General features: G+C 47.8%; 1 protein-coding gene across 3 annotated transcripts in view; it reads right to left on the bottom strand.

Annotated features, from left to right (window-relative positions):
• The window catches only part of ESPN (espin), a 113384-nt gene extending 89702 nt beyond the window's left edge, over window positions 1–23682 (bottom strand). For 2 of the 3 annotated variants that reach the window (XM_040326513.1, XM_040326516.1), the window contains exons 1-3: window positions 23485–23681; window positions 15308–15521; window positions 1602–1885 (exon numbers count right to left, since the gene is read on the bottom strand). In XM_040326513.1, coding sequence (XP_040182447.1) covers window positions 1602–1885; window positions 15308–15521; window positions 23485–23493 — 507 coding nt within the window. In that variant the 5' untranslated portion in view covers window positions 23494–23681. Of the gene's footprint in view, window positions 1–1601; window positions 1886–15307; window positions 15522–23484 lie in introns of all 3 variants that reach the window. The other variant, XM_040326515.1, reaches the window with a different exon arrangement.
• Window positions 23683–24358: the final 676 nt, after the last annotated feature.

The following is a 24358-nucleotide window of genomic DNA, read 5'->3' on the forward strand; positions in this document are numbered from 1 at the left end:
TAATGATTGGTTATTACATTCTTGGTTTTGGGTGTAATAATAACACTTTAAGGTGCAAAGATAATAATTTGGCATTCTCTGGCAAACTCTTTCCTTACTAGCCGGTGTGTGTTGGGGCCCACATGTGGCGTTGGAGCGCCCAAATAAAGTCCCTCCAATTCCAAGTATAGGAGCCTGCACTTTGTCCCAAGAAGAAAATACTGGGGTAGATTCAGGAAAGAATTACGCCGCGTATCCATAGATACGCCGCGTAATTCCAAAGCTGCGCCGGCGTATCTACTTTCTGTATTCAGAAAGCTAGATACGCCTACATTAGCCTAAGATATGACTGGCATAAGTCTCTTACGCCGTTGTATCTTAGGGTGCATTCTCACGCTGGCCGCTAGGTGGCGCTTCCGTAGTTGTCAGCGTAGAATATGCAAATTACATACTTACGCCGATTCACAAACGTACGTGCGCCCGGCGTTCGTTTTTTACGTCGTTTGCGTTAAGGCTTTTTCAACGTAAGGCTGCTCCTGCTATTAGGAGGTGCAGCCAATGTTAAGTATGGACGTCGTTCCCGCGTCGCGATTTGAAAATTTTACGTCGTTTGCGTAAGTCGTCCGTGAATGGCGCTGGACGCCCTTTACGTTCACGTCGAAACCAATGACGTCCTTGCGACGTCATTTACCGCAATGCACGTCAGGAAATTTTAGGGACAAGCGCATGCGCAGTACGTTCGGCGCGGGAACGCGCCTAATTTAAATGATCCACGCCCCCTACCGGATCATTTGAATTACGCGCGCTTAAGCCGGCCCCTTTTACGCTACGCCGCCGCAACTTACGGAGCAAGTGCTTCGTGTATACAGCACTTTCTCCTGTATGTTACGGCAGCGTAGCGTAAATACGATACGCTGCGCCGCTGTTTAAATTGCGCGCCCCTACCTGAATCCACCCCACTATTCCTCTTTAGTAGGAGTAGCGGGGTTTGTCCAGTGGCCTCTCACCAACTCCTGTGCTTCTTCATGCAGAGTGGGGGCGCTCTAATACAGGAGGTGTGTTACCGGCCAGATCACCAGGTGAAAATAGAGGGGGGGAGCCTAAAGAAAATAAAACCAATGCAGCCACCACTTCTAATGATTGGTTATTACATTCTTGGTTATGGGTTGAATGCCGTTAAGGTGCAAAGATAATAATTTGGCATTCTCTGACAAACTCTTTCCTTGCTAGCCGGTGCGTTGGGGCCCAAATGTGGCGTTGGAGCGCCCCAAAAAAACCCCTCCAATTCCAAGTATAGGAGCCTGCACTGTGTCCCAAGAAATAAATAGTGTTCCCCTTTAGGAGTAGTGGGGTTTGTCCAATGGCCTCCCACCCACACCTGTGCTCCTTCATCCAGAGTGGGGGGGAGGGGGGTCACTCTAATACAAGAGAACAGGTTAAAACAGAAAGAAAAAGCCAAAAAAAAACAAAAACGAATGCAGCCGCCACATCTAATAATTGGTGCAATATGTGACATTCATTTTTGGTTTGAGGTGTAACACTGCTTGAATGATGGGGGGAGGGGGGACCCCTAACCAAATATACTCCTCGTAAGTCAGGGCCAGGTACCCGTCACAGATTACCTCTTCCTGCAGGATTTCGCTCTCCACGTGCCGAAGGTTGTTCTTGGCCTGGACGTAGATCTCCGAAGTGTGCTGACCCTCGGGAGGGCTTGGCGCTGGATAACACGGGGGTGGCGGGAGTCTGGCGTCAGGAGCTGGCGGCGGCGGTGGCGGCGGGGGAGGAAAGGCTGGCGGCGGTGGGGGAGGGATACTGCCGTCACCTTTCTTGCCTCCGTTGGGGTTTATTTCGGGATTCAGCATGTCCATATAAGTTTTCATGTCATTTGTCGCCGTTTCAGGGGGTCCTATAGAAGGCAAAAAGACAAGGCTGCGTTAGAGAAGGGGGCGGAGGAAGTGATAAAGTAACAGAGTTTGTTGTTTTTGTTTTGTTTAAAAGTATCACTTTTTTTTCCTAACCCTTATAGCTGTTCAAGAAATTCAGTTTTTGTATGGTATGAATACATTTGTTTGTATTACTTATCAGCTATAACATTACAAAGAGTGGATCCTGAGGAAGCCCTTTGTGGGTGAAACGCGTTGATTCATATTCTTCATGGGTGTATAGGTGTTCTTACCACGTTTATAGCTGTGATCAAATGTCTTTTACATTATTAGAAAATATACTTTTTTAACCACTTAAGGACCGCCTCCTGCAGATATACGTCGGCAGAATGGCATGGCTGGGCACAAGCACGTACAGGTACGTCCTCTTTAAGTGCCCAGCCGTGGGTTGCGGGCGCGCTCACGCGACCCGGTCCGAAGCCCCGCGACCGCGGGACCCGCAGACCCGATCGCCGCTGGAGTCCCGCGATCGGTCCCCGGAGCTGAAGAACGGAAGAGCTGTGTGTAAACAAACCTTCCCCGTTCCTCACTGTGGCGCTGTCATTGATCGTCTGTTCCCTGATATAGGGAAACACGATCAATGACGTCACACGTCCAGCCCCGCCCCCCTACAGTTAGAAACACATATGAGGTCACACTTAACCCCTTCAGCGCCCCCTAGTGGTTAACTCCTAAACTGCAATTGTCATTTTCACAGTAAACAATGCAATTTTTGCTGTGAAAATGACAATGGTCCCAAATATGTGTCAAAATTGTCCGAAGTGTCCGCCATAATGTCGCAGTCACGAAAAAAATAAAAATCGCAGATCGCTGCCATTACTAGTAAAAAAATAAAAAGAAAAGAATAAAAATGCAATACAACTATCCCCTATTTTGTAAACGCTATACATTTTGCGCAAACCAATCGATAAGCGCTTATTGCGTTTTTTTTTTACCAAAAATAGGTAGAAGAATACGTATCAGCCTAAACTGAGGGAAAAAATGTTTTTATTTATATATATTTTTGGGGGATATTTATTATAGCAAAAAGGAAAAAATATTGCTTTTTTTTTTTTTTATTGTCGCTCTATTTTTGTTTATAGCGCAAAAACAAAACAAAACGCAGAGGTGATCAAATACCACCAAAAGAACGCTCTATTTGTGGGGAAAAAAGGACGCCAATTTTGTCGGAGAGCCACGTCGCACGACCGCGCAATTGTCAGTTAAAGTGACGCAGTGCCGAATCCGAAAAAAGTGGCCCGGTCATTTAGCAACAAAATGGTCCGGGGCTGAAGCGGTTAAAGACGGCCCTGTTTTCTGAGGGTTAAAACAGGAAGCGAGGATGTGAATCACCACCTTTACTTTTCAGGGGGGCATCAATAATAGGCGCACGCAGGAATGAGCCCCATATCTAAACTCCAATCTTGACCCCGATACGTTGTGCTTTGGGCGCATTCCTCCTCACGCGCCCAGTCATGGCGTTCTGTCACCCGGGGGAATAATACAGAACATTTCCACCCCCCCCCCCCCCCACTGTCAGACACGACCCTTTGTGCTGCTGGGAGGAATCCTAGTCAAAAGATGAAAGTAAAACAGGTTCTGGTTGTACAATGGAGATGTAACGTGAGCGCGGAGCGCATGGGAAAAAGAGGAAATGTGGAAGTTTAGATTTTTATCATCAATGCTGAGAAAGTTGCGTCACTACCAACGGAACAAAAACACGCATTGCGGTTCAGATCAGATTACGAGGCAGAGAGGAGAGCGATGGCGGCAAAAAGAGCCACCAGATGTAGGAAGCAATGAGATCCCCAATCCACATCAACTTCATAGTATTTCACACAGCACCCTGCACCTCTGGGCCCCTTTACATTACACAGTACCCTGCACTTCTGGACCCCTTTACATTACACAGCACCCTGCACCTCTGGGCCCCTTTACATTACACAGTACCCTGCACTTCTGGACCCCTTTACATTACACAGCACCCTGCACCCCTGGACCCCTTTACATTACACAGCACCCTGTACCACTGGACCCCTTTACATTACACAGCTCCCTGCACCTCTGGACCCCTTTACATTACACAGCACCCTGTACCACTGGACCCCTTTACATTACACAGCACCCTGCACCTCTGGACCCCTTTACATTACACAGCACCCTGCATCACTGGGCCCCTTTATATTACACAGCACCCTGCACCTCTGGCCCCTTTACATTACACAGCACCCTGCACCTCTGGACCCCTTTACATTACACAGCACCCTGCACCTCTGGGCCCCTTTACATTACACAGCCCCCTGCACCTCTGGGCCCCTTTACATTACACAGCCCCCTGCACCTCTGGGCCCCTTTACATTACACAGCCCCCTGCACCTCTGGGCCCCTTTACATTACACAGCACCCTGTACCCCTTTACATTACATAGCACCGCACCTCTGGACCCCTTTACATTACACAGCACTCTGGGCCCCTTTACATTACACAGCACTCTGGGCCCCTTTACATTACACAGCAACCTGCACCTCTGGGCCCCTTTACATTACAGAGCCCCCTGCACCTCTGGACCTATTTACATTACACAGCACCCTGCACCTCTGGGCCCCTTTACATTACACAGCACCCTGCACCTCTGGGCCCCTTTACATTACACAGCACCCTGCACCTCTGGGCCCCTTTACATTACACAGCACCCTGCACCTCTGGGCCCCTTTACATTACACAGCACTCTGGGCCCCTTTACATTACACAGCAACCTGCACCTCTGGGCCCCTTTACATTACAGAGCCCCCTGCACCTCTGGACCTATTTACATTACACAGCACCCTGCACCTCTGGGCCCCTTTACATTACACAGCAACCTGCACCTCTGGGCCCCTTTACATTACACAGCCCCCTGCACCTCTGGGCCCCTTTACATTACACAGCACCCTGCACCTCTGGGCCCCTTTACAATACACAGCACCCTGCATCACTGCACCCCTTTACATTACACAGCACCCGGCACCTCTGGGCCCCTTTACATTACACAGCACCCTGCACCTCTGGACCCCTTTACATTACACAGCACCCTGGACCCCTTTACATTACACAGCTCCCTGCACCTCTGGGCCCCTTTACATGACACAACACCCTGCACCTCTGGGCTCCTTTACATTACACAGCACCCTGCACCTCTGGGCCCCTTTACATTACACAGCACCCTGCATCACTGCACCCCTTTACATTACACAGCACCCTGCACCTCTGGGCCCCTTTACATGACACAGCACCCTGCACCTCTGGACCCCTTTACATCACACAGCACCCTGCACCTCTGGACCCCTTTACATGACACAGCACCCTGCACCTCTGGACCCCTTTACATTACACAGCACCCTGCACCTCTGGACCCCTTTACATTACACAGCACCCTGCATCACTGCACCCCTTTACATTACACAGCACCCGGCACCTCTGGGCCCCTTTACATTACACAGCACCCTGCACCTCTGGACCCCTTTACATTACACAGCCCCCCACAGTTTGTTACACAGACACCCCTAACAGTTCTGGACCCCTTGCATGTTACACAGACCTCCCTACAGTACACACCCTCCTCCCTACAGTGCAGACCCCTCTACAATACAGCCCCTCCTCTACAATACAGCCCCTCCGCTAAAATACAGCCCCTCCGCTAAAATACAGCCCCTCCGCTAAAATACAGCCCCTCCGCTAAAATACAGCCCCTCCGCTAAAATACAGCCCCTCCGCTAAAATACAGCCCCTCCGCTAAAATACAGCCCCTCCGCTAAAATACAGCCCCTCCGCTAAAATACAGCCCCTCCGCTAAAATACAGCCCCTCCGCTAAAATACAGCCCCTCCGCTAAAATACAGCCCCTCCGCTAAAATACAGCCCCTCCGCTAAAATACAGCCCCCCCGCTAAAATACAGCCCATACAGCCCCCCCCCCCCTTACATTACAGAGACGTGACCTGCAGGCCGTCGCGGGCCACCGGGCATATGATCGTTATGCCCTATGGCCAGTCCTGGTCTGTGACCACTGTGGTCAGAAGTCTGTGTGAGGTAGATCAGTGTAGTCACCGATCATTTACAAATGGGCAAGGAGATTCCCAATCCACATCAACTAAATATTATTTCTGTTTGGGATCTCGCCCCGGATTTCCTTGTCTGAAGTCTTTTATATCTTCCTCAATTGACGGCCAATGGAGGGCAGCAAGGGAGCGTCTGTGACCACTGTGGGCAGAAGTCTGTGTGATGTAAATCCGTGTAGTCACCGATCATTTACAAATGGGCAGAGGCAAGAATTCCATAGCCATGCATTGAAGTACGGCTCACCTATAGGAATACATGGGGCCAGAGAAGTAACATTTTCTAAAATTATTTCGCAAACAATAAAAAAAAAAAACAGCGGTGATTAACCACTTCAGCCCCGGACCATTTTGAAGCTAGAAGGACCTTGCCCCTTTTTGCGATTCGCCACTGCGTCGCTTTAACTGACAATTGCGCGGTCGTGCGACGTGGCTCCCAAACAAAATTGGCGTCCTTTTTTCCCCCACAAATAGAGCTTTCTTTTGGTGGTATTTGATCACCTCTGCGGTTTTTATTTTTTGCGCTATAAACAAAAATAGAGAGACAATTAAAAAAAAAAAAAAAAACAATTTTTTTACATTTTGCTATAATAAATATCCCCCAAAAATATATAAAAAAAATGTTTTTTCCTCAGTTTAGGCCGATACGTATTCTTCTACATATTTTTGGTAAAAAAAAAAAAAAATCGCAATAAGCGTATATCGATTGGTTTGCGCAAAAGTTATAGGCCCGGATTCACAAAGCACTTACGCCGATGTATCTCGAGATACGCCGCGTAAGTATGCGCCGTCGTATCTGTGCGCCGTGCCCATAATCTGAGAAACGCCTGAAAACAGGCTTCATCCGACCGACGTAACTTTCCTACACCGGCGTTTCGTGGGCGCATATTTACGCTGGCCGCAAGTGGCGCTCCCATTGATTTCCTATTCAAATATGGAAATGAGTGAGATACGCCGATTCACGAACGTACTTGCGCCCGGCGCATTATATACGCGGTTTGCGTAAGTCGTACGTCCGGTGTAAAGTTATTACCCATATAGGAGGCGCAACTCATGCAAAGGTATGGACCAGGGAACACAGCCGTCGTATCTTTTGTCGTTTACGTAGTACCTGAATAGGGCTGGGCGTAGGTTACCTTCACGTCGTAGGCAGTGATTCGTCGTATCTTAGGGAGTAGTTTCGACGTGATTCTGAGTATGCGCACTGGGATATGTCCACGGGACGGCGCATGCGCCGTTCGTTTTAAGTACTTATATGGCACTTGGCCCATCATTTGCATGGGGTCACGTGTCATTAGCATGGCTCATGCCCACTTCCACCTACGACGGCTTACGCCGAGGGAACCCAGCGCAGTTTGGAAGGCAAGTGCTTTGTGAATTCAGTGCTTGCCTCTCTGCGCTACGCCGGCATAAATATGCGCCAATGTATGTGAATCCGGGCCATAGCGTCTACAAAATAGGGGATAGTTTTATGGCATTTTTATTAATATTATTTTTTTTACTAGTTATGGCGGCGATCAGCGATTTTTATTGCGACTGCGACATTATGGCGGACACATCGGACACTTTTGACACCATTTTGGGACCATTGTCATTTATACAGCGAAAAGTGCTATAAAAATTCCCCCGATTACTGTGAAAATGACACTGGCAGGGAAGGGGTTAACGTGTAGGGGGCGCTGAAGGGGTCAAGTGTTTTCTAGGGAGTGATAACTACTCTGTGGGGGGGGGGGGGGTGTGGCTTGGCGTGTGATGTCACTGATAAGTCGTTCCCTATGACAGGGAACAGACGATCACTGACAGTCTGACTAGGAAGAACGGGGAGGGGTTTGTTTACACTCGCCTCTCCCCGTTCTTCAGCTCTGCGACCCGATCGAGAGACAGGTTCTCTTTATCCAGTGTGAATATATGGACAGCTCAGTCTGGTGTCACAATGACTTAGTGTACGGCGGTGGAGGGTTTGGCAGCGGCGGGTTGCGGCACGTGTCTGTACTCCATGAAAAGACATTCTTGTTCTCCTCCTCATTATTCCGGACTGAGGCACAAATAGCTTCAAAGTCAACCTGCAGGAAATCCCCCCCCCCCCCCCCAAGCAGGGGGAAGGGGGGGGGCAACTGAACTCCTTTGTTTTATTTAAATTGAGTTCAATATGGCAGTGAATGCAAATCTCATACAATGTGAGGAAGGAAATGCAATACATCACTATCTCCCATCAGAGTCCCCCTTACATCCCAGAGTCTCATCAGCATCCCCCTACATCCGGATTTCCATCAGAGTCCCCCCTTACATCAAAATCTCCATCACAGTCCCCCCCTTACATTATTGCTCCATCAGATTCCCTCTTACATCAGGGTCCCCATCAGTGGCGATGCACCCATAAGGCTGCACGGGGACCTCCCCCTCGCTCACCACAGATAGATTCATGCATTCAGGCGTCCAATCATAGCAGACCATGGGAGGAGACATCGAGGAGCGTGGAGGAGACCGCCGCCATGACCCACTGCTCCACCGAGACAGGCGGGCGGGGGAGCACACTGGCGGCATCTGATGGGCACAGTGGCGGCAATTGATGGGCACAGTGGCGGCAATTGATGGGCACAGTGGCGGCAATTGATGGGCACAGTGGCGGCAATTGATGGGCACAGTGGCGGCAATTGATGGGCACAGTGGCGGCAATTGATGGGCACAGTGGCGGCAATTGATGGGCACAGTGGCGGCAATTGATTATTTTTTTTTTTAGTTTGTTTGCGCCCCCCTCCAAAAATGTTGAGAACCAGTCGCCACTGGTCCCCATCAGAACCTTGCCTCTTTTACATCAAAGTCTCCCCATCAGAGCCCCCCCCCTCTACATCACTGTCCCCATCAGAGTTCCCCTCTACATCACTGTCCCCATCAGAGTTCCCCTCTACATCACTGTCCCCATCAGAGCCCCTCTCTACACCACTGTCCCCATCAGAGTTCACCTCTACACCACTGTCCCCATCAGAGTTCCCCTCTACACCACTGTCCCCATCAGAGTTCCCCTCTACACCACTGTCCCCATCAGAGTTCCCCTCTACACCACTGTCCCCATCAGAGTTCCCCGCTACATCACTGTCCCCATCAGAGTTCACCTCTACACCACTGTCCCCATCAGAGTTCACCTCTATACCACTGTCCCCATCAGAGTTCCCCTCTACATCACTGTCCCCATCAGAGTTCACCTCTACATCACTGTCCCCATCAGAGTTCCCCTCTACACCACTGTCCCCATCAGAGTTCCCCTCTACATCACTGTCCCCATCAGAGTTCCCCTCTACATCACTGTCCCCATCAGAGTTCCCCTCTACATCACTGTCCCCATCAGAGTTCCCCTCTACATCACTGTCCCCATCAGAGCCCCCCTCTACATCACTGTCCCCATCAGAGTTCCCCTCTACATCACTGTCCCCATCAGAGTTCCCCTCTACATCACTGTCCCCATCAGAGCCCCCCTCTACATCACTGTCCCCATCAGAGTTCCCCTCTACATCACTGTCCCCATCAGAGTTCCCCTCTACATCACTGTCCCCATCAGAGCCCTCCTCTACATCACTGTCCCCATCAGAGTTCCCCTCTACATCACTGTCCCCATCAGAGCCCCTCCCTCTACACCACTGTCCCCATCAGAGTTCCCCTCTACATCACTGTCCCCATCAGAGCCCCTCCCTCTACATCACTGTCCCCATCAGAGCCCCCCTCTACATCACTGTCCCCATCAGAGCCCTCCTCTACATCACTGTCCCCATCAGAGTTCCCCTTCCCATGGTAATCATATCTGTAGCATCATCCTATGCATTAAGGTGAAAAGACACATGGCAATGACGGCCCCCCCAGTCCCCCCGTTTTACGTACCTAAGCCTGTTCTCTTGCTGTGCGTGTGTCCAGCATCCTCTTCTCCACAAAGTCTGGCCATTGATTGAATAGATTGATAGCAGCGCAGCCATTGGCTCACACTGCCGTCAATCACATCCAATGACGCGGCGCGCCGGGGGGTGGGGCCGAGTGATACAGTTGGCGGCTATAGCCACCGGCTGTATCACAGGAGCGTGCCCACAAGCTAACCCCCTTGGGAGAGAGCTTCCCATGAAGGGGGTTAGCTCTTGCGGGGAGGAGCCGAGGGACCCCAGAAGAGGAGGATCGGGGCCACTGTGCAAAGTGGAGGTAAGTATGACATTTTTTTTTTTCTTTTTTATTAAACAAACGAAACCTTACAACCCCTTGTAATGTTTAATCATTCCATCCAAAAAATAGCCGGTAGGACAAAGTAACTACAGTGGAGGCAACGTTTGTTCTCTTCCAGTTAGTGGGAAAGAATTTGAGTTTTTTATTTTACAGATTTTATCTCTCATATACAGGGCCGCCATCAGGGGCCCGGAGGTCCCCAGGGGCCCGGATGGCAACCCCCTTTAAAAAAAAATGTATATATATTTTTAGGGGTCCGGAGGTCCTCAGGGGCCTGGAGGTCCCCAGATGGAAACCCCCCTTTTTTTATTACTTATAAAACAAATATATATTTTTAATGTATTTTTATTTTATTTTTTATTAAAGGGACAATTTTTTTTTTTTAGAGGTCCGCAGGTCCCCAGGGCCCCGGGTGGCAACCCCCCCTTTTTTATTAAAAAGGGACAATTTTTTTTGGGGGGTCCAGAGGGCCCCGGATGACAACCCCCCCCCCTTTTTTTTATATATTTTTTTTATTTCTCTTATTTTGTTATTTATTTATATATATATAATTATTATTATTATTATTATTAAAGGGCCCAGAGGTCCCCAGGGCCCCGGATGGCAACCCCCCTTTTTTTTATAATTTTTTTTCATATATATATATATATATATATATATATATATATATATATATATATATATATATATATATATATATATATATATATATATATATATATATATATATATATATATATATATATTTTTTTTTAATTAAAGGGTTCAGAGGTCCCCAGGGCCCCATGTGGCAAACCCCCTTTTTAAATTTTTTTTATATATATTTTTCTTTATTAAAGGGCCCAGAGGTTTATTTTTTTTATTTTTATTAAAGGGCCCAGAGGTCCCGGATGGCAACCCCCCTTTTTTTGTCATTTATTTTTTATATATATTATATATATATTTATTATTATTAAACGGCCCAGAGGTCCCCAGGGCCCCAGATGGCAACCCCCCCTTTAAAAAAAAAAAAAAACATTTTTTTTAACATATTTTTTATTTCTTTTTATTAAAGGGCCCAGAGGTCCCTAGATGGCAACCCCCCCCTTTTTTTTTTTTTTTTAAATAATTTTTTTTTTAATATATGGCTTCCCCCCTTTTTTATATATATTTTTCTTTATTTCCTCTTTTTTCCCCTCAATTCGCGGCAGCCCCTACCCCCCCCCCCCGCCCCGCTTTTCAATTTCAGACGGCAGCAACCCCCCCCCCCCCCCCCCCCCCCGTTCTCTGCTCCAGGGGGCCCATGCCTGAAGCTGTGTAAGGGCCCCCATAATTCCTGATGGCGGTTCTGCTCATATATCTATATATAATTTTTATATTACAATTGTGCTCATAAGTTTACATACCCTGGCAGGATTTAGGATTTCTTGGGCATTTTTCAGAGAATATGAATGATAACACAACAACTTTTCTGTCACTCATGGTTAGTGTTTGGCTGAAGCCATTTATTATCAACCAACTGTGTTTACTCTTTTTATATCATAATGGCAGCAGAAACTACCCAAATGACCCCAGTTCTTAATACCGTGTATTGCCCCCTTTAAAGAGGAAGTAAACCCTGATGGGTAATACTTCCTCTTTGTTTCCCTGTAGAAAAAATGGCCAAGAAATCATAAATTCTGCCAGGGTATGTAAACTTATGATCACAACTGTGTGTGTGTGTGTGTGTGTGTGTGTGTGTGTGTGTGTGTGTGTATGTGTGTATATATATATATATATTTGGGGTGCAACGGATCGTCATTGATACGTGATCCGATCCGAAAAAGATTGATCCGAACCGCACACACGTGATCCGAGGATTGTTTTCTAAAAAAAAAAATAATAATAATTTGCGCATGTTCAGTCCACACACAGCGTGGTCATGGCGAATGGAGGAGCTTGAATGCCCCGCGTCATTAAAAAACCCTGTATGGGAGCATTTTGTCTTCCATGTCAAATATAATGATGAAGGAAAGAGGTTAGTGGATAAAACTGTGACGGTGTGTAGGCACTGTGGCACAAGAATGTCATATGACAGTGGGAACACATCAAGTATTGTCACTAGGGGTGCAACTGATCCGTATGGATCAGCACCTTCGGGTCGGGACACACGGCGATCCACGGGCCTCCCGGTCCATAGGAAAGGCCGCGGCTTCGGCCTAGCTATCGAAGCGGCGGCCATCGAGGTCCACCCGGCGCGGGGGATGCAGGCTGCTCCTCGGAAGTTTGTAGGCACTTGAGCTCAATATGCCATTGACTCCTAACAGCCCAGCAATGAGCTCCATGCTGCACCTTGAGGAATCCACACGGGGAGCCGCTGCACCGGGCGTCCTGCTGCTTGCCAGAGAAGAGAGAGGAGGCGATCGGAGGGATCTGTATGGACTGAGCACATAGGGGGGATTTTCACTAGACACTCAGCCCGCCGATCAATGACACTAAAGGGATCTGATGATTGGGATTGTTCAGGTCACAGTAGGGAACTGGTGACACCACTTTCGTACATGGGGCTGCGACTTCCACTTGGCTGCACATATAAGTATTGCGAGATGCAGTTATTTCAACACAAAACAGAGCTTATACGCTTAAATACAGTATTTGTAAACGACGGTGTTTAAATGTGAAAATCAGAGGTGTTCTGTCACATTAGCAATAAACAGTCGTCGATTTCCAAACACTGTATTTAAGCACATAAGCTCAGTTTTGTGTGAGAAGAACTGTGAAATCTAAACTCTGTGGGTGTAACAAGATTTGTCTTTTTTTTTTTTTTTTGCTGATCCGAAAATGATCCGATCCGTGACTCCTGATCGAGGATCGATCCGATCCGTGAGTTTTTTGATCCGTTGCACCCCTAATATATATATATATATTATATATATATATATATATATATATATATATAGATATTTATATATATATATATATATATATATATATATATATATATATATATATATATATTTATATATATATATATATATAGTATATTAGTGCTGTCAGTTAAACGCGCTATTAACGGCGTTAACGCAAACCCATGTTAACGCCGTCAATTTTTTTATCGCGCGATTAACGAGGCGGCGTTCGGGGGTTATACCGGGATGATGCCTGCAGCCGCAGGCATAATCCCGGTACCGTTGTTTAGAGCGGGCGATCGGCTATCCAAACATAACAACCGATGCGGCTAAAAGCCGCTCGGTTGTTATGCCGGAGGAGCGGGAGGGGACATCCCCCCCCCTCCCGCCTTTCGCCGCTCTGACCGGGCCTCCCGTCCCACCGGGAGACCCGATCATCCATCCGCCGCCTTCTGTGTCCAGGTTGGAGACTCACACTAAGCCGTAAGCGGCTTTGATTCAGTCTCTGCATTGAAACCACGGAAGCGGCGTCATGACGTCACTTCCGGGTTTCTCGGGTGCCAATGGCGCCGGATTTAAAAAAGTACACAGTATTCAGAATCGCCGTTTTCGGCGATCTGAATACTTTGAAGTGCAAAGGAGGGCTCGGAGGTCTTTTAGACCCCCGATCCCTCCATAAAGAGTACCTGTCACCACCTATTACTGTCACAAGGGATGTTTACATTCCTTGTGACAGCAATAAAAGTGATCAAAATGTAAAAAAATAAAAAAACACAATTTAATATTATAAAAAATAAATAAATAAATAAGAAAACAAAAAAAAAATGTTTTAAAGGGTGAACCTCCTTAATTGCGCGATTAATCGTGAGTTAACTATGACATTAATGCGATTAATCGCGATTAAAAATTTTAATCGCTTGACAGCACTAATATATATATATACACATACACACACTCTCATATATACTGTATTACATTTGAAAGGATTCCCAGAGCATGATGAGTTATCTAATGACACAACACACACACACACCAGGAGCTCTCATCTTTTTTAGGCTTCCTCTGATGGAAACTTTGAGCGATTTGAATTATGAAAGCAAAGATGTAGTAACTCTTAACCACTTAAGGACCGCCTCCTGCACATATACGTCGGCAGAATGGCACGGCTGAGCACAAGCACGTACCTGTACGTCCTCTTTAAGTGCCCAGCCGTGGGTCGCGGGCGCGGCCGCGACCCACGGACCCGATCGCCGCTGGAGTCCCGCGATCGATCAACGGAGCTGAAGAACGAGGAGAGCTGAGTGTAAACACACCTTCCCCGTTCTTCACTGCGGCGCCGTCATCGATCGTGTGTTCCCTGATATAGGGAAACGCGGTCAATGACGTCACACGTCCAGCCCCGCCCCCTACAGATAGAAACACATATGAGGTCACACTTAACCCCTTCAGCGCCCCTAGTGGTTAACTCCCAAACTGCAATTGTCATTTTCACAGTAATCAGTGCATTTTTATAGCATTTTTTGCTGTGAAAATGGCAATTGTCCCAAAAATGTGTCAAAATTGTCCGAAGTGTCCGCCATAATGTTGTGGTCATGAAAAAAAATGCTGATCGCCGCCATTAGTAGTAAAAAAAAAAAAATATTAATAAAAATTCAACAAAACTATACCCTATTTTGTAAACGCTATAAATTTGGCGCAAACCAATCGATAAACGCTTATTGCGATTTTTATTTACAGAAAATATGTAGAAGAATACGTATCGGCCTAAACTGAGGGAAAAAAGTTTTTTTATATGTTTTTGGGGGATATTTATTATAGCAAAAAGTAAAAAATATTGAATTTTTTTCAAAATTGTCGCTCTATTTTTGTTTATAGCGCAAAAAATAAAAACCGCAGAGGTGATCAAATACCACCAAAAGAAAGCTCTATTTGTGGGGAAAAAAAGGACGCCAATTTTGTTTGGGAGCCAAGACGCACGACCGCGCAATTGTCAGTTAAAGCGACGCAGTGCCGAATCGCAAAAACTGGCCGGGTCCTTTAGCTGCCTTTTGGTCCGGGTCTTAAGTGGTTAAAGCTCAAGTAAACATCTGAAAAGACACTACAGCTCCACCTTTTGGCTAGATACTAAATTGCACAATATTCAACAATGTAAACTATAGGACAATATACAAACATTCATATTTAGCTGCCTAAAAATCAATGGTGGTCTAAAAAAAAAAAATAATAATAAAAAAAAATTCGTACTTGGTCCCGTATGCTGAATCTGCTTCTTGTCTCCCGTGCTGGACTGGCTGGAGTTACAGGAGTCGTAATTGGAAAGTGTACTGGAGGGCGATCCGATGTCAAAGTGGGCCGGCTGCGTAGACATGGTGGTGTTCGGAGAGGACATCCCTGAATCCGGCTGCTTGAGCTCCATATCTGCCGATGGATCCCTGGAGAGCACACGATGTTCCACACTCTGCAAAAGGATAAAAATACGAAAAATTAGGCCACACCCACACAAAGGAACACGGCCCTTCATAAAGGCAACAAAGTGTCCACAGTAGGGGGCGCTGAGAACATCTGGGACAGACATTTTCAGGCCTCAGGACTGGTGTTCCCAAAATGACCAGACCATTTTTGGGGTTGATTTAGTTCCCTAAATTTATGTATGAAATGAGCTTGAAAAGGATAAATTATAAATTTTCTTGTATCTTCAATACATTTTTTCCACGATTTTTCTAATTGCTGCCGATTCTCTTTTTCACAATAAGCTGTCAGCGGGGAGCCCTGCTGTCAGCTGATGACTCATTGGGTGTTAAGGGAGGCAGCAGCCGCTGATCCTCAACAACCGGCTATTCAGTTTTGTATATATATATTTTTTTCTCCATAACAAAAGCATGTAAAAACTCACCAAAAAAAACACAACATTGCATTTCTGGCCAATCAGAAGCAGGGGTGAGACCAGTTTTCAGATTGGCCAAAAAGAGAAGACTCCCGATTGGCCACCGAGGATGAGGGAGGAAACGGAAGCCACCGTAGGGAAAGCCGCCGGTGATGGGGTAAGTGCTACCGACTGGGGGGGGTGGCATACTGTTTGCCGCTGCCCCCCCCCCCCAAACAAAAATTCCATTAGCTGCCACTGCCCCAACTACTCTTAAACATGTCCTCTCCCCCGCCCAACACCTATGCTGCCTACCCCATGTAAGAAAGATATACTGTATATCTCAGTCTGCTCCATTCATGTGATCCTGCTCTCCTGTGTCAGCCAGCAAAGGCTGCAGGGGAGAGGAGGGAGCGCCTACAATGGGTTGGCCATAAGAGCCTATGGATGAAGTCACTGCTCCAGTCTTTACTAGCCGTTGTCTGATCACTCCCTCCTCTCCCCTGCAGCTGCCATTGGCTGGCCACGGGGGTTACGGGATGGGACCGGGATGAAAATGAGTATACACATCTTTATTACACAGGTTAGTCAGCACAGGTGTTGGGGGGCAGAATTTTTTAAGAATAGTTGGCGTTAAACTAGAATTCCACTTTAAGGTGCCCTGTGCATAGAAATGTTGGGGTTTCTTTCTGACCATCAATGGAACTGAAGAACTGTCTCTGGGAATCTACAAACTTCAATATATCGTCCATAGAGGGCGCTGGAGCTCCGCCCCCTCTGGGTCTCGCCCGCCACGGAGTCTAATAACATACGTTCATGCATTGCATGAATGTACGTTATTGTTGCCAGCTGCCGCTGGTCTATTCAGAGATGGCCGGAACTTGAGCGCCGACCACCTGAATAACGGCAGATGGTTGGCTGTGCGGAAGTGCCTATCAGAGCTAGCGGCTCTGATAGGCTTTCCGAGTACAGCCCTCGGCTCCGGGAGGTCTTATCCTCGGAAAGTACGGGGGGGGGTGCGTTCCTTGGATAAGACTGACGGCCGTCTCAGCCAGCCAATCAGGTTCCCCGATTCTGGTTATTGGTAACCTGATTGGTTGAAGCATCACCAAGGCGGGAGAAGACATCGAGGGACGTGGAAGGAGTAAGGTAAGTGCATTTTACAGGGCACAGCGGCAATAATGGGCACAGAGGCGATAAAGGGCACAGTGGTGACAAAGGGCACAGTGGTATCAATGGGCACAGTGGTGACAAATGGCACAGTGGCATCAATGGGCACAGTGGCGACAATTAAAGGGCACAGTGGTGACAACTGGCACAGTAGCGACAATTGAGGGGCACAGTGGCTGCGTTTGATGGCATGGCACAGTGGTGACAATTGGCACAGTGGCTGCGTTTGATGGCATGGCACAATGGTGACAATTGATGGTACAGTGGCTGCGTTTGATGGCATGGCACAGTGGTGACAATTGATGGCACAGTGGCTGCATTTGATGGCATGGCACAGTGGTGACAATTGATGGCACAGTGGCTGCATTTGATGGCATGGCACAGTGGTGACAATTGATGACAGTGGCTGCGTTTGATGGCATGGCACAGTGGTGACAATTAAAGGGCACAGTGGTGACAATTGAGGGGCACAGTGGCTGCGTTTGATGGCATGGCACAGTGGTGACAATTGATGGCACAGTGGCTGCGTTTGATGGCATGGCACAGTGGTGACAATTGGCACAGTGGCGACAATTGAGGGGCACAGTGGCTGCGTTTGATGGGCACAATGGTGACAATTGATGGCACAGTGGCTGCATTTGATGGGCACAGTGAGGCTGCAATTTTTCTTTTTTTCGTTTGCGCCCCCACAAAAGTTTTGAGCACCAGCCACCACTGTGACCAACGGATATTATATTCTATATACACCACAACCGGAAAAACGGAGAACCTTCACAGACATAAGCAGCAAGATTCTGGAGGAGAGGGAGAGGAACGTCTACAACTTGTAAATGAACACGGGACCATTAACCTCGTTTCCTTCATCACAAGAGAGCAGAAGACTCAGAGTGGCCTCATTTCCGGCCCCAGAGGGTAACTGTGCATGAAGAACCATACAGACTTTTAGGTTTAGGAGTCAATCGTCCCTGAATTGTAAGGACCGTCGTATTTGGAGATCGGTCCCTGGAATGGTCCCAGCTTTTCAAAAGCAGAACCAAATGTACCAAGTAATAATTTCTGTTACATTTGTCAACTGGAGGGAAACTGAAACTGAAAGAGAAGAAGGATCAGATCTCCCATCAGAGAGGACTGCAGGGGGTCCCATGGGAAACATTTATTATAGGTTCTTCTAGGATCACTCTGAGCGCATTGGATACTTTGTGTATTTCACAAACATTTGTGGGACAAAGAAGAAGAAGAAAAATCTGTTTTATAAATGAGAGAATACAATTTAAATTATTTCATTTTACTTGGAGTTTTTTCTTTTGTAATCAGCAGAAGAGGATTCAGAACAGAGAAAGAATTTTAGTAAAGCAAAGAGATTTTATTTTAGGGGCCCCCTTTAAATCAAAATCCCCACCAGAATGATCCCTTATATCAGAGACCTTCTAACGTCCAAGTTCACGGCACAGTCCCCCGTACACCAGGGTCCTCCTTTCATCCCCATCAGGCTCTCACCTTACATCGGGGGCCTCCATCAGGCTCTCACCTTGCATCAGGGCCCCCAGAAAGCTCCCACCTTACATCAGGGCCCCCCAGAAGGCTCCCACCTTACATCGGGGGCTTCCATCAGGCTCCCACCTTACATCGCCCCCCCCCCCCCCATCAGGTTCCCCACCTTACATCGGGGGCCTCCATCAGACTCCCACCTTACATCGGGGCCTCCATCAGACTCCCACCTTACATCAGGGCCCCCCAGAAGGCTCCCACCTTACATCAGGGCCCCCCAGAAAGCTCCCACCTTACATCAGGGCCCCCCAGAAAGCTCCCACCTTACATCAGGGCCCCCCAGAAGGCTCCCACCTTACATCAGGGCCCCCAGCAGACTCCCAACGTACATCAGGGTCCCGATCAGACTCCCTCCTTACATCAGCCCCCCCCCCCCCCATCAGGCTCCCACCTTACATCAGGGCCCCAATCAGGCTCCCACCTTACATCAGGGCCCCAATCAGGCTCCCACCTTACATCAGGGCCCCAATCAGGCTCCCACCTTACATCAGGACCCCAATCAGGCTCCCACCTTACATCAGGGCCCCCCCCCCATCAGACTCCCACCTTACATCAGGGCCCCAATCAGACTCCCACCTTACATCAGGGCCCCAATCAGACTCCCACCTTACATCAGGGCCCCAATCGGACTCCCACCTTACATCAGGGACCCAATCAGACTCCCACCTTACATCAGGGCCCCAATCGGACTCCCACCTTACATCAGGGACCCAATCAGACTCCCACCTTACATCAGGGCCCCAATCAGACTCCCACCTTACATCAGGGCCCCAATCGGACTCCCACCTTACATCAGGGCCCCAACAGAGCAGAGGCTGTACACATCAGCTACGGGACAGATAAAATCTTGTAGAAGGCCACAAGTAATGCATATGGGATAATAGAAAAATGAAGGATAACACGTCTAAAAGTACAATCCAACCAACAGAACACTCAACTAGCACAGTACTAAAAAAACTAAAAAAAAAACTGTAATAGTAACAAAAACAGCACCAGTCACATGACTATATCCTCCTTAATCCTGGGCTGTGATTGGCTGGGATCTGCAGATGATTACAAACCTCCCATTTTCCAAAGACAAAGTAACAAATATCGAGTGGAAATGGTTTGGAGGTTTGGAGGGGAGACATTGGATGGACAGTAAGTAAGGAAACACGAGAAGGAGGCGAGATAGAAGAGAGATAGAAGGAACATTATAGAAACGTAAAACGAGAAAACCCAAATTAGCAAGTCAATGAGCCCTGGAGAAGGAGAATTAAATTGATTTGTAAGGAAATATAGGAAGAGGAACGGGAGAGGGGGAGGGGAAGGTACCTCTTAGAAGATGTTGGTGCACCTGCAGCTCTGCTATCACCTGGGGATGTTGGAGATGCAGGTAAGGAAAGGAACGACCTCCCTCCCCTCCCCCGCCACCACCAACTGACGCACCGAGCGCTGAGCACCGGCAGTCTTAGGAAGTCTCCAGACTTTAATAATTTAGAGTCCGGCAGCACCAAGGAGGAGGACCGGTCACCTTAGAGAGAAGGTCACCTCGGTGAGTTTCCTGGACATGCCTCTTCCAGACATGGAATCCGGTTATATATTATTAAAGGAGAGGAAATGCTAACCATTCAGTTTCATTCAAGGCGGTGCAAAACAGGGTAAAATTCCCCAACCAATCAGCAACCAACCCCTTAATAAGTCTAGGTTGTCATCTGATTGGGTGGCAGCACTTTAAAAAGCCAAAACCCAGCCCCACCCCCCCCCCCCCAAAAAATGTAAAACATTTATATAAAATAACTAAACCGGCTTTTGCTACAATATTCATTATTTCGAAATTTCCCCTGCATTACTTTTTTCAGCCACTAGATGTCCTCAGTCTAATGGCCAGTATAATTTAACCTACTTCCTCTCAGCCCAGAGGATCCTGGTCCCACCCCCAGCCTGTGACTGGACAGTGAAAGGAGAAGCCGCACAGTGATGAGTTAATCTGTCACTTCTATGCACCCCTGGTACATTTGTCCAATGTCTCCCATTTCACGCCCCCACCGTGTTTCCAAGGCTGCGTGATTCCACCTGTGGGCCAAGGCTGTTTGCCGATTTCCCCTACCTAGGCAAGAACCCATTGGTTTGCACCCCTTTTAACCACTTCAGCCCCGGACCATTTGGCTACCAAATGACCGGGCCACTTTTTGCAATTGGACAATTCGAGTCGCTTTAACTGACATTTACGCATTCGTGCGACGTTGCTTTTTTTCCCCCTCATTTTAGGCCGATACGTATTCTTCTACATATTTTTGGTAAAAATCGCAATAAGTGCATATTGATTGGTTTGCGCAAAAGTTATGGGCCCGAATTCAGAAAGGAGTTACGTCGGTGTATCTCCAGATACGCCGTCGTAATTCCGAATGCGGGCCGTCGCATCTCGGCGCCTGATTCATACAATCAGATACGCCTCAATGTTGCCTAGATACGAGCGGCGTAAGTCTCCTAAGCCAACGTATCTTAGGGTGCAATATTTACGCTGACCGCTAGGGGCGCTTCCCTAGACTTCCGCGTAGAATATGCAAATGAGATAGATACGCCGATTCAGAAACGTACGTCCGCCCGGCGCATTTTTTTACGTTGTTTACGTAAGGTTTTTTGCGGCATAAAGTCACCCCTGCTATATGAGGCGTAGCCAATGTTAAGTATGGACGTCGAGCCAGCGTTGAATTTTGCGTCGTTTACGTCGTTTGCGTAAGTTGTACGCGAATAGGGCTGTGCGTAAGTTACGTTCACGTCTAAAGCATTGACTATTTGCAGCGTAATTTGGAGCATGCGCACTGGGATATTTTCACGGACGGCGCATGCGCAGTCAGCTCCACACGGCTCCTAATCGGTGCACAGGCGCCATATAGAGCTGACTCGCAGTTCGGCTAGTTACGGAAACTCGTGACGCGCCTTATCCGCTGGGGGAAAGTTTTTGTCAGGCACGTCAATCATCTGGGCGAAGTCCCAGAGGACATTGCGCCACTGCATAGGAACGCCTACTCGCGCGGGAGCGAGAAGCCAGGAGGAAAATACCGTATGTACACCCCCCAAAAAACAAACAAACAGCATACTGTACATGTTTGAGGTATACAGAATGTAATGTTATATACTTGTTTTTTTGGGTGAACCTCCGCTTTAAGTGGTTAAAAAAAAAAAAAATACAACTGTGACCGGAACTCCGCTTTAACTAACCACTTACCGCCCGCCAATGACATATTGACGTCGGCAAAGTGGTTGTAGAATCCTGAGTGGACGTCCTCAGGATTTTGAGCCGCTGCTCGCCCCCGGGGACGCGTATCGCGGTGATCGTTGTTGCAGGGTGTCAGTCTGACACCCCGCAACACCGATCAAGGCAAAGAGTCTCTCACGGAGACTCTTTACCACGTGATCAGCCGTGTCCAATCACAGCTGATCACGATGTAAACAGGAAATGCCGGTAATCGGCTCTTCCTCACTCGCGTCTGTCAGACGCGAGTAGAGGAGAGCCGATCGGCTGCTCCTGTGACGGGGGGTTTGTGCTGATCGATTATCAGCACAGCCCCCCTCCCCCCCCCCCCCCCCCGAGGATGCCCACTGGACCACCAGGGATGCCCACTAGACCACCAGGGATGCAAAAAAAAAAAAGTATGCCACCCTAGACCACCAGGGATGAGAAGGACACAAAAAATGGATGCCAATCAGTGCCGCAATGGATGCCAGTGCCCACAATGGGCATCACTGATTGGCATCCATTAGTACAACACATACGTTCGTGCCCATCTATGCCCATCCGTGCCGCCTATCAGTGCCCATCCATGCCGCCTATCAGTGCCCATCCATGCCGCCTATCAGTGCCCATCCATGCCGCCTATCAGTGCCCATCCATGCCGCCTATCCGTGCCGCCTATCTGTGCTGATCTGTGCCACCTATCCGTGCCGCCTATCCAAGCCCATCTGTGCCGCCCAGTGCCCATCCGTGCCGCATATTAGTGCCCATCAATGCCACCACATCAGTGCCACCTCATCGGTGCCCATCAGTGCCACCTTATCAGTGCCCGTCAGTGCAGTACCATCAGTGCCCATCAGTGAAGGAGAAAACGTACTTATTTACAATGTTTTATAACAGAAACAAAAAAAAAGTATTTTTTTCTAAATTTTTGGTCATTTTTTTTTGCAGAAAATAAATATCCCAGAGGTGATCAAATACCACCAAAAGAAAGCTCCATTTGTGGGTACAAAATGATCAAAATTTAGTTTGGGTACAGTGTAGCACGACCGTGCAATTGTCATTCAAAGTGCAACAGCGCTGAAAGCTAAAAATTGGTCTGGACGGGAAGGTGTATAAGTGCCCTGTATGGAAGTGGTTAATAACGAACCGAAATGAAACAAAACTATTTTTTTCTTTCTGCGCACGTCTAACAGCAGATGTTGCTAGTCGTAGATGAAAACAGAAACGCATGAAAACGCAAGAAAATGGTCCAAAACGCGCTTCAAGATGTACGGCGGTGACACTGGCTGTCGGCGTAGCTGTGCAAATCCACCAACATACAAAACGCAAAATACATAAAAGCACAAACACTTTGTGATATAAAAGCAAAAAACAACAACAACACAAAGTAACTGAACAGGAAAAAGAATACAAAATGTGTAAATCTAAAGAACACAAATCAGAAAAGAGATACAAATGTTTCTCTTTGCTTCCCCTCCTCCGTCACTCCTCGATACATTGTTCCATTCATCCCAACCAGTCACATCAGACTCCTCCAACCTCAGCAGGCCGGATAGACGGGCCGATTCCCGGAGTCACGGCTACATACAGAAGAGGAGACGACATACAAAAATCGCTTACATTGCCCATCTTCTCTCCGGATGGACGGGGGAAATGGAAAGTAGTTTTTCCTCCAAAGTTTCCTGCGGCTCGTCGCTCGGCGTTCTGACAAATATCTTCTTATTCTTCTCCCGGAAAGGAAGAACGGAGATGCGCAGTGGAGAGACCTGCGGCGCGGAGGTCCCCCGGGATCCTCTGTAACTGTCTCAGGTCTGCAGGGAGTTGCCTTTGTAATAATTACTTTCGCTGTTAAGAGTTAGGCCAGGAGGACGAGAACATATGCGAGACGCCGGATATAAATGGCACTTCTCACGGAGAACGCCGCGTCTTGGAACGGTTACCTTAACAATGTTGATACAGGAATGGAGGGCTGATAAAATGTACAAATAACAAAGCTCTGTGCGCAGAACCGCGGCATTAAATCTGAAAAAGATTTGCCTTGAAAAAGTATTCATACCCCTTGAAAATTTTCCACACTTTGACATGTTACAACCAAAAATGTAAATGTATTTTATTGGGATTTTATGTGATGGACACAACACAAAGTGTCACATAATTGTGAAGTGTAACGGAAATGATACAAAAAATATGTGAAAAGTGTGGGGGGGGGGGGGCATTTGTATTCGGCCCCCTTTACTCTGATACCCCCAAACTAAAATCCAGTGGAACCAATTGCCTTCAGACGTCACATAATTAGTAAATAGAGTCCACCTGTGTGTCATTTAACCACTTGCTCACTGGGCACATATACCCCCTTCCAGGGGTGGACTGATCATTCGGGCTCTCGGGCACTGCCCGAGGGCCCCATGCCACCAGGGGGCCCTATCAGGGTTGCCAGCCTTAGTAAAACCAGGGACAGTATGTAAAAATATGTGTTTTTTAAAAAAATCCCAAG

This window comes from Rana temporaria, chromosome 10 (genome assembly GCF_905171775.1).
Source record: "Rana temporaria chromosome 10, aRanTem1.1, whole genome shotgun sequence".
Lineage (NCBI taxonomy): Eukaryota > Metazoa > Chordata > Amphibia > Anura > Ranidae > Rana > Rana temporaria.